Below are 13,615 nucleotides of genomic sequence, written 5' to 3'. Positions count from 1 at the left end.
GTGTCAAGGTAACATAAAACTAGCCAGCACACCACATATCCTTTAGAAAAGCCTTTCAAGGTATTCACACCTTTAACTACATCTGTTGAGTCTTTGTCTTAGTATTGTGTCCAGAAGTTCATGGATAGATTGGAAGGAAACATCCAAGAGCAATAGAGGGGCGTGGTCATTACCTCAGATGGCTGAATATTGTGCAAAGGCTGGATTCCTGTTGGAGGTAGTGCTATATGGAAAGGCTCTACAAGAAAATAATGCATCCACTATTGAAAGAAGGCTAGTACTTAGCTATTGAATTGGAATCAGGTCTGCTGTGTGTTTTAGTTACAGCATGGTAATTGTGAATGGTGGGGTTGATAGAATATGAATGTACCAGGAAAAAGGAATCTAGAGCTGTGGACTGTAGGAACATACTATATTCCAGGGAGTTAGAAAGCCACTGCAGAATTTTAAGCAGAGGAGTAATGTTTTTAATATGGCTTCTTTACAGTAGCTTTAAGCAAAACTAGCTGCATGTACAGCTCCATTGTTGAAGTTTGGTGCCCTCTGGTGTTGAGCCATAAAAAGGCAGCTAATACCTCCTGGGCATGTCTACTGCTATAGTTCAAGTCATTTTCAAGGCAGCCCTGGGAGAAAGCTTAGGAGGCTTCAACCCTAGATAAAGAACTGTAGGCAACTAAGGAATTCTGAGAGCTGAAGAAATAGTCTTTCCTAGGGAAGAACATACTTATTGGTTATCCAGCCCAAATGGTAACCCCTGAAAATATATACATACAAGTAACATTATGTAGACTGAGATGTGTGTGTGTATGTCTGTCTCTGTGTGTGAGACAATGATTAAGAAGGCGGCCATGAATTTGAAAGGGAGTAGAGGTAGGGTGGTACATGGCAGGGTTTGGAGGGAAGAAAAGGAAAGGAGAAATGATATAGGTATAATCTCAAAAAATAAGAAAATTATTTTTTAGGAGCCCACAGAAGAAATGCCTGTTACGGAGCTTTCCATAGATGCTTACTTTGGTATTGTCTATTTCTTTGAAGATACCAATTCAGTTTCTGTTTTGATGTTTTCTGTATGTGGGTCAATTTGTAACTAGTGGGTAAATAAATAAATAAATAAATACTGTAAGAAATGTGGATGGGACCAGATCTAGCTGAAATGGTTTTAAGGGATGAACAGCAACTTTCCAAAGGGATGCAACGATTGCTTTGGGCTGCAGCATTAGAGCTGGAGCGGATAGGAAGTATGGCTCACAAATGTACACTGCTGCTCTGGCCCTTTCCAGGAAAAACAAGACCTACAGTGACCTATAGATCAGAAGGTCACTCATCAACTTATCTAAAATTTGTTCATTTCTGTAATCCTTAATGATCAAGTCTAGAAAAGCAAGTTTCTCTCTGTGTAGGCCCCGCTGGGCTAGAACTTGCTATGTAGACCAGTCTGGCCTTGAACTCACAGAGATCCACTTGCCTCTACTTCCCCAGCACTGCGGTTAAAGGTGTGCACCTGCACACCCAGCCTAGAAATAAAGCACTTAAAAAAAAATAAAAAGCAAAACAAAAACTTATGTTCTAATGTTTTGATTTCCTTGCTTTATCAAAATCATCAACAAAAAAATAATTGTCTAGGAAGAGTTTGGGTTTTAAGATTTGAAAACTGATTAAAAGAGTAGAAAAATGACTCTAGTTCAGTGTTTAGCAAGAGAAGTGACATCTAGACCATTTTGTGATGTTTGGTTGTCTTTTTTTCCCCATCTATTTCCTTTAGTAAATTCAAGGTTGGGTGGTTTTAAATAAAGTGTGCTGGGGAATATATTTATTTATTTAATTGATTTGTAAAATAATGATAAGATTTTTAATGTCAGTCTACAAGTTAGTAATTAAAGCTTCTTAAAAGTCACAAGTGCAGGTTTTAAAGGTGAAAAACAACACTTAAATTCTGATTAACAGCCATAGCTAAGGAAGTTCTCTCATTACTGTTGAGTAGATTTTGCTCCACTGTTAGTGCACTGTGCTTAAGGAGCTCCTACAGTTGTAAAAACTGAGTAGTCAGTTTATGGCTTCCAAATAAGTAGAACATGTGCTAATTGTTTTCTGTGGCTGACTTAGTTTATTATAATGTCCTAGTTCTATTCATGCTGTTGCTAATGACAGAAGTTTGTTTGTTTTATGGCAAAGTGTAATACTCCTTTGTGTATGCATCACACAAGACACATTTTTCTGTATCCGTTCAGCTATCAGTGTGCACATAGATCGAATCCCATATCTTGTCCATTGTAAAGCAGTAAACATGTGAGTGCAGATGTCTCTTCAGTATTTTCTGAGTCAGAGGAGCTCCTGACTCCTTCAACAAGTCTAGATATGTTGAAGAATGTGTTTTACAATCTTATCTCAGTCTCTGACTTGTTTTCTTAACAGTCTTTTGAAGAAAAAGTCTATTTATAAAAAGTCACTGAGGTTACAGAAGTTTTAATGGCATCTAGAGAATTAAAGCCAAGCAAAAACTAAGGAGTGTGGTTTGGGCACGGTGCTGTACCCTTTTAATCCCAGCACTCAGGAGGCAGGGTCAGGCAGATATCCATGAGTTCCAGGCCAGCAAGGGCTACACAGAGAGACTGTCTTGGAAGGGAGGGGAAGGGAAGAGGGAAGGGAAAGGAAGCGAAAGGAAGGAGGAAAGAAAGAAAAGAATATCTTTACTTTGTTCAGAATAAACTATCCCTGATTATTCATTAGTTGCTAGCACAAATTAATATTTAACATATTTTTTCCCCAGTAAACTTGTTTCAGCTGGTCATAGCAATAGATGACTTTAAGCCCAGTACTCAGAGCTGTTGAGTGGATCTCTTGAGTTCCAGGCTAGCCAAAGCTATCTAGAGAGACCTTGACTCAATAAACAAACTTATTTCATATTGGGCTGTAAGGTAATGAAGATGAGTAATTGGGGGGGGGGGGCTGCAAACGCGCTCGCACAAGTATGTGGTATCTCCCTGAAACCTGTCTTGCCTTTTAAATATTGAGTGAAATGATGAAAGTCCTTGACACAGCTTCTCCTGATTGACATTTGTAATAGGACAGACTGAGTATGCATTTTATTCCACAAATAAAAGATAGTCGTATTCAGATGTGGCCATCGAAAATTGATTGTTTCTCTGTGTAGAACCTGCTTGATTTTACCTTGAAGTTTTAGATTTTTTTTTTTAATTTGGTTTTTATGTATGTATGTATGGATCAAACCTAGAGTCTCACTTTTGGGGAAGGCCCTGTTTGAAATTTGCCAACAGATTTCAGGCTACAGCATTATTAGGCCTGGCCAACTTGAGTATTGCTTTTCCTTCTTACAGCTACTAAGACCATGTTGGAAAACAATGGGAAAGGAAGCTGGGGTTACTAGAATATTTATTTCATATGCATGGGTGTTTTACATGCATATGCGTCTGCAGCATGGGAGTGCTTGGTGCCCTCAGAGGCCAGGTAGTGTTATAGGACCTCCTGGGACTAGAGTTGTGTTCTTAACTATTAATGAAATATTTTCTAGTGATATTTTAATGACTCAGATTTTTAACATCATTCTTATCATAGCACATCAGTCTGTGGTGGTAGAGCATGGTTTTACAGACAAATACAAATTAAAAAGCTCTCACAAAATCTATTGTGTTCTATATTTTATTTCTGCTTGGAATTCTTTATTTTGGTAAAACAGCACACAGATAGATGGATAGATAGATAGATAGATAGATAGATAGATAGATAGATAGATAGATAGATAGATAAAGTTGGTAATATTTCTTTTTCTTGATATAGGTCCTGGGAACACCAACAAGGGAGCAAATTAGAGAAATGAACCCAAATTATACAGAATTCAAATTTCCTCAAATCAAGGCACATCCTTGGACAAAGGTGAGTAAAATGAGTTTTTGAGAAAGTACTAATAGTTAACTAAATTTTGGGGTCTTCATTGTACTTAAGCTAAACTATTTTGAGACTACATACCTTGTGTTAATTTCAAATGCATAACAGTTCTCTGTGAAGTCAGTTCAGTGGCTATAGTTCAGTGTTCTTTTGACAATATACTTTTATTCCTATTGATGGCCTGTACACAATTTCCATTCTGGGCTTTCGTTTGCAAGTAAGAATAAATACCTATAACATTAAAATAATGGGGCAGGATTTTAAAATCCTATGGCTTTAAATAGATTTAAATATTTCTTGATTTAAATAGAGATATATAATTCAGTATTATCACAAATAAAAGACCTTTAAATTTTTCTTTATTCTTTTAAACTATCAAAATATAGATCTTACAGATGTCACATGCTTTCCTTGTTTCCTTGTTACTATTGGTACTTCAGAAGCAGTATTTTTAAAGTAGGTGTAATCTTGTTGGATACATACTTGGAAAGTAATTTATGATGTTTATAGGATGTCACAAGCCATTGGGAAAGCCTAATAAGGAGTTATTCCACCTCGGGTTGTATGATGAGATTAAGTGTGCAGAGGAGAAAAGATAGTGTTAGAATTTATAGATGGAATTCATTTGTAGCTGCCTCATTTTATAGATTCAGAAACTAGCCAAAGACAGGAATCCCATGATCCATACTGCAGGTGGCTGTGACATTGCTGGTGGTAAACTAACACTGGCTCTTGTGTGTCTAATGCTAGGCCTTTAAGTCATAGTCATGTGCTACATTCAGATAAGTGGGCGGGCAGGCAGGCAGGCAGGCAGGCAGGCAGACAGACAGACAGACAGACAGACAGACAGACAGACAGATATAGTGGGTTATTAACGTTAAATACACTGTTTTAAAATGCCCTCATAGCTTGTTTTATACTTTGATAAGTTTGTTTAGCTTATTGTAAAACATTTAAGAGTAAGAGGTGAAGTAATGTAAGGCTATAAATGAAATAGTTTATATTCCCTGTAATCAGTATGCCCGCCTCTCTTCCTCTTCCTGTGATGGTTCCAGGTACTTCCTTTACCATTCTCATAACCTCTCTTCAGACAGACACTTAACATCCACTATTTCTTTCCCACAGTAAACAGAGATATCAGTAATGCTGTAGTGCCAGAAATACAGGTTGAGGCCTTCATTTTTCTAAGAGGCCAGGTCCCCCTCATTTTAAACTTTATGATGAACACTAGTCTTTGATCTTTGTGTTAAGGCTTATTTTGGAGCTAAGTGAAATAATAGGATCTTTTCTGTGGCTCTAAACCCAGAGGATCCTAGGTGACCTGTTGGGAGTAGAGGCTGAGTAGCAGATTGAACCACTGGAATTATTATGGGTCAGTGTCTACCATGTGGGATTTATACTCTACTGTAATTCTAATTAATGTAAGCGGTGTCATTTAAAAAATGTACATGATGTTTTCTAAAAACACTTGTCCTTTGGGTCTGGAAAGACAGACAGACAGACAGAGAATTCCTTGTTTTCTGCTGCCTTCCTTTAGAACCCATGTTAGTCATTTTTCCTAGAACCACAAGAGTGGGAGCCCTGGCTTCATGGCTGCAGTGTGATCCTCAGTAGTTACCACATACTCCTTCGCATCAACTGAAAAATACACTGAAATCCATCATGGAATCCTATTTAACAGTCTCTTTCTAAAACCAAAATATTTTTAAAATATTTTTTAAGGATTTAAGAATCCATTCAAGTTGCTCTTGACCATTACAAAAAAAGCTAGAATGGGACTAGAAGATTGATTCAGCCCTTCAGACATTTGTTGCTCTTGCAGAGGCTGGGTTTAGGTTCAATTCCCAGAACTCCCAGGATATCTGATACCCTCTGACCTCTGCAGGCACCAGACACATGTGTGGTACACACAACGTACATGGAGGGAAAACCCACATACACATAAAATTAAATATATCTTAAAAATTATAAAATATATAGAGAGCAGCCTAATTTGTTGGGAAAGCACCTATTGGTTTAAGTGGAAAAGGAAATAAAGGCTTATGTTTTGGTGTATGCTATATATTTCAAAGAAGAAATACCAGATTGAAAGCTAAAGGAAATGCTACAATAGTAGATTGAGAATTAAACAGAGAATTGGTTGAAAAAAAAAGAAAATAAATCCTTCCTTTAGTACATGGAGGCATGCAATGGAGGCATGCATAGGTCATTAGGTATGAAGTGGAGTTTAAATACTGTTGCTTCTTTTGTTTCCGTTTTGTAAGATAGTGATTATCTGCCTTATCTTCGGGTTCTTTTCAAATACAGCTATAATGATTATAAAGGCTTATCTTATTTTAGTGATGAGTAAATGGAGAACATTCTACTTTTGGTATATACTACCAACCTGTCTCTTTCTTCTTCTGCCTCATTATCCTGGTCTTGGTTTAGGCCATTATGATAGTATAGACCTATAAAACAACCTCCTACCTCCTTACTGATTTCACTCCTTCACTGTCAGGAAGTCCAGTCCATCTTTCTCATTACACTCCAAATTAGCTTTCTCAATTCTATGAGTCCTCATAGCCTTTAGGAAAGGTGGCTGTGAAATGTCCCGATTTATTATAATTTCCAGCATAGATATTAAGTGTTTATCCATTATGTTCAGAGCAACCCCACTTTGGATGCCAACCATCCAGGTCATACTGTTCTCAGTCTTATCCTAACTGCCCTTTCAGCAAATAGACTTAGTTCCTGTCTTGCTCCTGAGATTCCCTCAAGGGATCTAGTTACTAGAGCCATCTCTTTCCTATATTCTTCTTTTACAGTATCTTAAATACATACCGGTAGGCAATGAATTTAAAGTTCAGTGTGTAATTAAGGTGGATTGGGAATCCCTATCAGGTCTTTCTCATTCTGTAGTTGTCATGGGTGTCTCCTGTTCCTAGTATTGTGTAGCTGATACCTTTTGTTTAAATTACTCTTACAAATATCCTCTTTTGTCTGTAAAAAATAATCCTGAGGCAAGATAAGTAATGCAGGTATCTGTATAATATTATGAAGTGGTGGAAGTCATTTGTAATTTTAATTGGTTTATGAAAAGAAATAGAACAGAATCCTAGGGGCCCCATCTTTTATCCTTATATTATACTACTTAATAAGTTAGCTGTATGTGTTACAGCTATGCTCAATCTTCTGATGTAATCAGACTTTGCTAATTGATCCAGGAGATGCTACATTTCTGTCTCCATCTTCTTGCTAGTGTCTTTCCCTCTCTACATCCCACATATAGCATTCTTCCTTTTCTTCTCTGCAAAGCAAATATTAATCATCTCAGGTCTCCCTTCTCTCATGAAATTTGCTCATTGTCCACATAGCCTGAATATTCATCATCATGTAACTACTTTAATACCCATTAAGTCAAATTGTATTTTTGTTGTTGTTGTTTCATAATGATAATGGGGATATAAATTACTTCAGAATAAGAGTCAACAAGATGGCTTGGTAGGTAAAGGCACTTGCCATCAAGCTGGATGGGCTGATTTTGGTCCAGGAACCCACATAGTAGAAGGAGAGAACCAGCTTTGGTCTCTGTGGGCATGCAAAACAACAAATAAGTAAATAAAATAATAAATGTAAAGAAAAACTTGTAAGAACTGTTTGTTGCCAACTTTTTTGGCTTGGTAGTCTAATACTCAGCAGTGACATGAGTATGTAGGTTACTGGGCCATCGTGAGACAAGTATCCAGGAAACAGTCCCCACCCTAAGCAGTCATCCATGCTTGATTTGTTAGAACATGCCTCAGTACAGGCCAATGCTGTTGCTTCCATCTAGCCAACAGCATAGACAAAAAGTTGACTTTGAGACCTTTTTAGCTATCAGAGGAATCCTTTACACTGAGTAAGTCATGTTCTTTGCTTGAAACTAAACAAACAAAAAAGCTCATTGTGTTTTTTTTTTTAAGATGTTTGATAACTACATTTTTCCCATGGCCCTTTAATATGTTTTTTCAAAACCTGATAGATTCATTCATTTCAACTCTTACTTAGCACATTTGAAAACACCTTCAGAGAGACCCACAAAGCAATCAACAAAAACTGCTGTCAAATTTTTCTTGGAAACCCCATTCTATCTACTCTTTTTTTTTTGTTGTTGTTCAAGTTAGGGAACAAGCTTGTTTCACATGTAAGTCCCTTTTCCCTCTCCCCCAACCCTAACCTATCCCCCACCCCATCCACCCACCACTCCCCAGGTGTAGGGTAGGGCCCTCAACAGGGGCTCTGCAAAGTCCACCAAATCTTCCTGTGCTGGGCCTGGGCCCTTCCCCATGTGTCCAGGGCCAGAGTGTAAACCTTCACGTGGGATGGGCTCTCAAAGTCCCTTCTTGCACCAGGGAAAAATACTAATCCACTACCAGAGGCTCCCTGAAGTGCAGAGGCCTCCTAATTGACATCCATGTTCAGGGGTCTGGATCAGTCTTGTACTGGCCTCCCAGACCGCATCTGGGGTCGATGTGCTCTCCCTTGTTCAGGCCAACTGTTCCTGTGGGTTTCTCCAAACTGGTACAGACCCCTTTTCTCTTCATTCCTCCCTCTCTTCAACTAAATTCCAGATTTCAGCTCAGTGTATATCTGTGAATGTCAGTCTCTGCTTCCATCAGCCACTGGATGAGGGCTCTCGTTCGTGGGTTAGTCGGCCTCTATCTACTCTTTTTTTGTCATAATCCTAACATTCACATGTATTACCAAAAACATCAGGCTATACTGGGGATTTCCATTGGCCTGATCTACTCCATTGCTTGGAGTAATTCGATTTTACATTTTCAATGCTCTCCACCCTGAACGTTGTACTAACTAGTTACTACTTACCTTCTGAGTGCATTTGCCATCTCAGCTGACACACAAATACACATGTACACACTCCAGATCCTAGAGTGATTAATTCATATACAGGAGAAGGGTGTGTGTGTTTTTAGTTGTTTAAGGGGGACAAAGGATGGGGTTTGGACAGATTGGAGAAGGTAAAAATAAGTATTTTTTTAATTTATCATTGTTCTTTAGGTACTGTGTATTCTTTATCACCTTTGTTATTTTGGATTCTATAAAAGATGAAACTATGCAGCCCTTGCCTTTGAAAGCATAGTCATAGCAAGTATTAAGTAATATAGATTGTGTGTTGTAAATGTCCAAAGCTATTTATGTCCAGTGGGTGTCACAAGACAGACCTTTAGTGAAGGCAGTGAAAGATGTCTCCCTAGAGACGATGTAGGACAAGGGCTGTTGAAGTAGAATTAAGATTTGCTTACATGTGACCCATGGGATGACTGAGCTGGTAAAGGCTTCTGCCACCAAGCCTGACAGCCTGATTTGATCACTGGAACCCACACACCCACACACCCACACCCACACCCACCCACACCCACACCCACCCACACACCCACACACACACCCACACACACACACACACACACACACCCACACACCCACACCCACCCACCCACACACCCACACCCACACCCACCCACCCACACACACACCCACACCCCCCCCACACACACACACACATTTTTAAAAGGAGAGACACACAGAAAGACATGATGATTTGCTGAGGTACAGAAAAAAAGGCTAGGCATTGTTGTGTGCTGGGCAGACGTCTTAAGATGGGAGATGTAGATGAAAAGGAAATACTCACGTACTTTTAGGAAGACCAGCTTAATTCCAATAGCTGTTTTGCAAAAACATGACAGGTTTAACTGGTCATTTGGTAATGGTGTTTATGTGTAGGTCTTCGGTAATGTTTGATCTAGGAGGATGTTAGAGGTGGAGTTACATTGTATAGGTCAATGCTACTGTCTGTAAAGGTTTCCTTACAGGTCATGCAATTCAGGAAAATTCAGCATGTTAATTAGTGCAGTTGAAATTCGTTAAATGCTATGGCTAGTTTTAACATAGCTAAGAATAAAAGGGTTCTTTGTGTTTCTTGTTCTTGATGTTCTTTATCTGCCTTTCTAACCCTCCAAAGTTAGAAAGTGTGTGTCTTGATGAAGCTTGAGCTATGTCCAGTTTGTGACCCACCATTAGACAGTGACTTCAGACATAAACTTGCCTTGTCGACTCCCTGAAAATTAGTTTCAGTAGATTGGGGGTAGGGTGGGGGACTAGTAGTTTATAGTGGCTTGAATTACCTTATATTTCATTGTGTCAATGGATCAATGTATGAGAGCTTGCAAAATACCAATAAAGGATATTTTTAAATAGTATGTTACTTAATTATTAAGTTAAATACTTAGAAAACCACTTGGCTGGTTTCTCTTGTTGTTATTACAGACCCATGATATGTCTCACTTTAATCTTCTATCTAGGTTTATTAATTGCAAATAGCTTTAGATTACTTGAGACCGATGTTGCTCTTTAGTATTCATGGTTTACCAATTTTTAGAACTAGGGATTATATTTTGTCTGTGCCCCAGAAAATTGTGTCAGTTTCATGAGCTTGTAGTGGAAGCTGGTAGGGATAGCTGTTTGAAACAGTCATAGATTTTTTTTCTGTGTTCTTGTAAATTATTTCCCACTCTCTCTAATCATAAGAAGTGGGCATTGTATATTGGTTAGATTGGGTCATAATACAGCATTGTGGTGGGAGCTGACACTGAGAAGCAGCCTTGGTGTGTATGTGATTGTTCGTAAGAGCTATTCTGAGGGACCTCGGGTTCTGCCCTAGCACTTAACTCCAGGCTGGACTTTTACAGCCAAAGTCTTAGAACATTGTCTCTGTTATCTGAGTTACCCAAATGCAAATTTACTTTGAATAATTCTTCATTTAAGGATTTGTTTGCATTTGTTGCATAACACAGAGACTTTGGGGGGAAATGAATTTTTGTGATAGTCCCCCCCACCAAGGACTAGAAATTGTGATGTGTCTATTGTTTGACTTTAAGAAAATATGTTGCTGCATAGGTGAGGTAGTATTATTTGAAGCACTCAAAAGTTCATGTCAGTGTTTTAGTTCATTTGATTATTTTCTTTTTCTTTCATTTTCCTCTTTTTTTTCTTTTTTGCTTTGTTTCATTTTATTTTGTTTTATTATTTTTTATTTTAGCTTTTAAAGGGGTGTCTGTGGCCTTGCTGCATACTTGGCTGGCCATATTTAGTCTGCATACTAATTGTTAGTTTGCCCAGTTGAGTCTTTCTTTATGCTTTTAGGGGTTTTTTTTTGGTGTGATTTTCTATTTTTGTCCTCATGGTTGTGTTTTAAGATTTTTATTCTGATGGGCCAGATTTTAATCTTGTGCACTACATTTAGTCTGCAGACTAAAAGTAATCCGCGGATTATTTATTTTTTGCAAAATTTTTAATTCTCCCACTGGAAACTATCCTAAAAGAATGTTACATTCTCTTAGCTTAGTCAAGGGAGTTCACAGCTACTGGTGAACTCTGCCAATTTTGTGTTCTCAATACCTAGACACAATAGACCCTGCTCCTCCCTTGCAAACTTGGCTCCGTTTTGCCTAGGTGTTGGTGTGCATTATTCTGCATGTCACCTGTAACTGTGACTGTCCCTTAGTTGTTTTGTTTATTGTATAAATTTTTGTTTAGCTTTTGGTGGGTGAATTGGGCATATTTGCAGATGAAGCTGTGTTGAATTGGTACTACTCAAAGATAAAGTATTTTTTTTTTCAGTGAGTTTTTGCAAAAAGGAGAGACTGCTCTATATTTATTTTTTTCCTAAGTCATGGGTGCAAGGGTATGAGGGGGCAAAGCCCACAGTAGAAAAACAGTAAGTTTATACCCGCACTCCTGAGGTGATATGTCAGCTTCCTGAAGAGTCCTGATAATATTGAGACTGTCAGTAAATAAGTATCTTCTAGCAGGGAAGTCAATCCAAAAAAGAGAATAATCCGCGGTGGCCTGATTCTTTTCTTAGCTCACACAAATTAAAAGTATCTGGCTTGAAATTTGTAGTAATATTAATACTCCTCACATGACCAATAATTTAGCAAAAAAATGTTTATACTGTGTAACTGAAACAATAATTATGAAATTCTAGCATATTGGGAAGATCCATTTTTAAAAGCAGGCCAATATGCCCCTCCCAGCCCTGTCTATGGATGATGACTCCAGGTCATAGAAGACCACTTTACTTTGGGAACTTTACTTCTAGATTTCATTTTGATTTTCACTTATTTTGGTTTTGTATTTTTTTAATAAACACACTGGCATCAGAACATAATAAACTAAAACAGAAATGTTTCTTTACTGTGCCTCACCATTGCACAAATCACAAACTTTTTTTGCATACACTTGTGGTGAAATAATTTTTAAAATTTGGACTTGCTACTGTGGAGACGAATGCTTAAAAGTTTATAACTGTATAAACATTTTCTATGTCCCCTACACCATGGATTTCTTATAACATTGGATATATTTTTCCTTGCTGGACTATTCTCTTTTGCATTGACTTCCCCTGTTTGGATTATTTCACTGCATTATCACCTTTAGGATTCGTCAGGAACAGGACATTTCACCCCAGGAGTACGGGTATGTACTTTTTTTTTTTTTTTTTAACTTTAGGTCAGTTTTATAACACTAGGGAAAATGTTTCTTGGAAAATGTTTCTGTTCGTTCTTGAATATGCTAATGAAAGCAATGTGGGGAAATGGTTTCTGTTTTTGTACTGTTTGGTATAGGTTTTCATATTGTATATTTAGCTTCTCAGCATCCATTGACAGCTAGGTTACAGTTTATGAATTAAGGGAATTTTAATTATTCTTAGATGTAGCCAAAGGTTCTCTGTTATTTCAGTGTGTAAGGAATGAGGTGGAAGTAGAAACTTGATTAGAAACTGCCTTTCATTAGCTGTTGGTGTCCAGTCAGGACTGTTCGTTTTGGAAGTTGCATGCTATCACACCCCTTATTGTGGTCAGAAATGTGAATTCTGGGAGATACTAGGTTTTGATTTACATAATTTCCTACTTTACCTTTATCCACAAGGTACTGAACTAAAGGTTTTCTCATGAGGAATCTCATAAAAACTTAAAGTCATTGAATACTTTTTAAAAAGGCAGGCTAAATCTATTCTAATAAAGACTTTTGGAGTAGATTATTTTTTTAACTCTCTGGTTCCTCCTTAGGATTTCTTCATAAAATAAGCTAATATATATGCCTTAGTACCCAAATGGTAGATGGTTACATGTAGACAGTAAAATACCAAAACAGATACAGGGAATGGATTTTTTAAATAGTTCAAAATAGGACCAGAACTCTAATGTATTAAGACTTTCAACAAGAAAACCATCATTAATATAGCATGGTTTAGTTTGTTTGGTTTGTTTTTACTTATGTGTAGTTTTGTTTTCATTTTTGTTTTGGTTTTATTTTTTGTTTCTCAAAACAGGTTTTTTGGTTTTTGTTTGTTTGTTTGTTTGTTTTTGTTTTTCTTTGTGGTCCTGGCTGCCCTGGAACTCTCTCTCTCTGTAGACCAGGCTGGCCTTGAACTCTCAGAGATGCATGTGCCACCACCGCCACCTGCTTGTTTGTGTTTTGAGACAAAACCTCACAATGTGCCGTCAAATTCACAGTGTAATTCAGGCTGGTCCCAAACTCACAGACATCCACTTGCCTTTGCCTCTTAGGTGCTGATCACCATGCACAGTCAAGCATGCACTTTTAGATTTAAAATAACCTTCTGTCTTATTCTCCTGCTCTTGAATTTTAGCAAGAGTTGTTTTTATAT

The 13,615-nt window shown here is 37.7% G+C and overlaps 1 protein-coding gene across 4 annotated transcripts in view; it reads left to right on the top strand.

Moving 5' to 3' along the window:
• Positions 1-13,615, top strand: part of Gsk3b (glycogen synthase kinase 3 beta) — a 129,940-nt gene that overhangs the window by 93,028 nt on the left and 23,297 nt on the right. For 2 of the 4 annotated variants that reach the window (XM_035444561.1, XM_035444562.1), the window contains exons 8-9: positions 3,796-3,891; positions 12,382-12,420. In XM_035444561.1, the coding sequence (XP_035300452.1) occupies positions 3,796-3,891; positions 12,382-12,420 (135 nt within the window). The remainder of the gene's footprint in view (positions 1-3,795; positions 3,892-12,381; positions 12,421-13,615) is intronic. The other 2 variants (XM_027412697.2, XM_027412698.2) reach the window with 1 other exon arrangement.

This window comes from Cricetulus griseus, chromosome 4 (assembly GCF_003668045.3).
Source record: "Cricetulus griseus strain 17A/GY chromosome 4, alternate assembly CriGri-PICRH-1.0, whole genome shotgun sequence".
Lineage (NCBI taxonomy): Eukaryota > Metazoa > Chordata > Mammalia > Rodentia > Cricetidae > Cricetulus > Cricetulus griseus.
The sequence above is the reverse complement of the archived record's forward strand: the minus strand, read 5'-3'. Positions and strand labels throughout refer to the sequence as shown.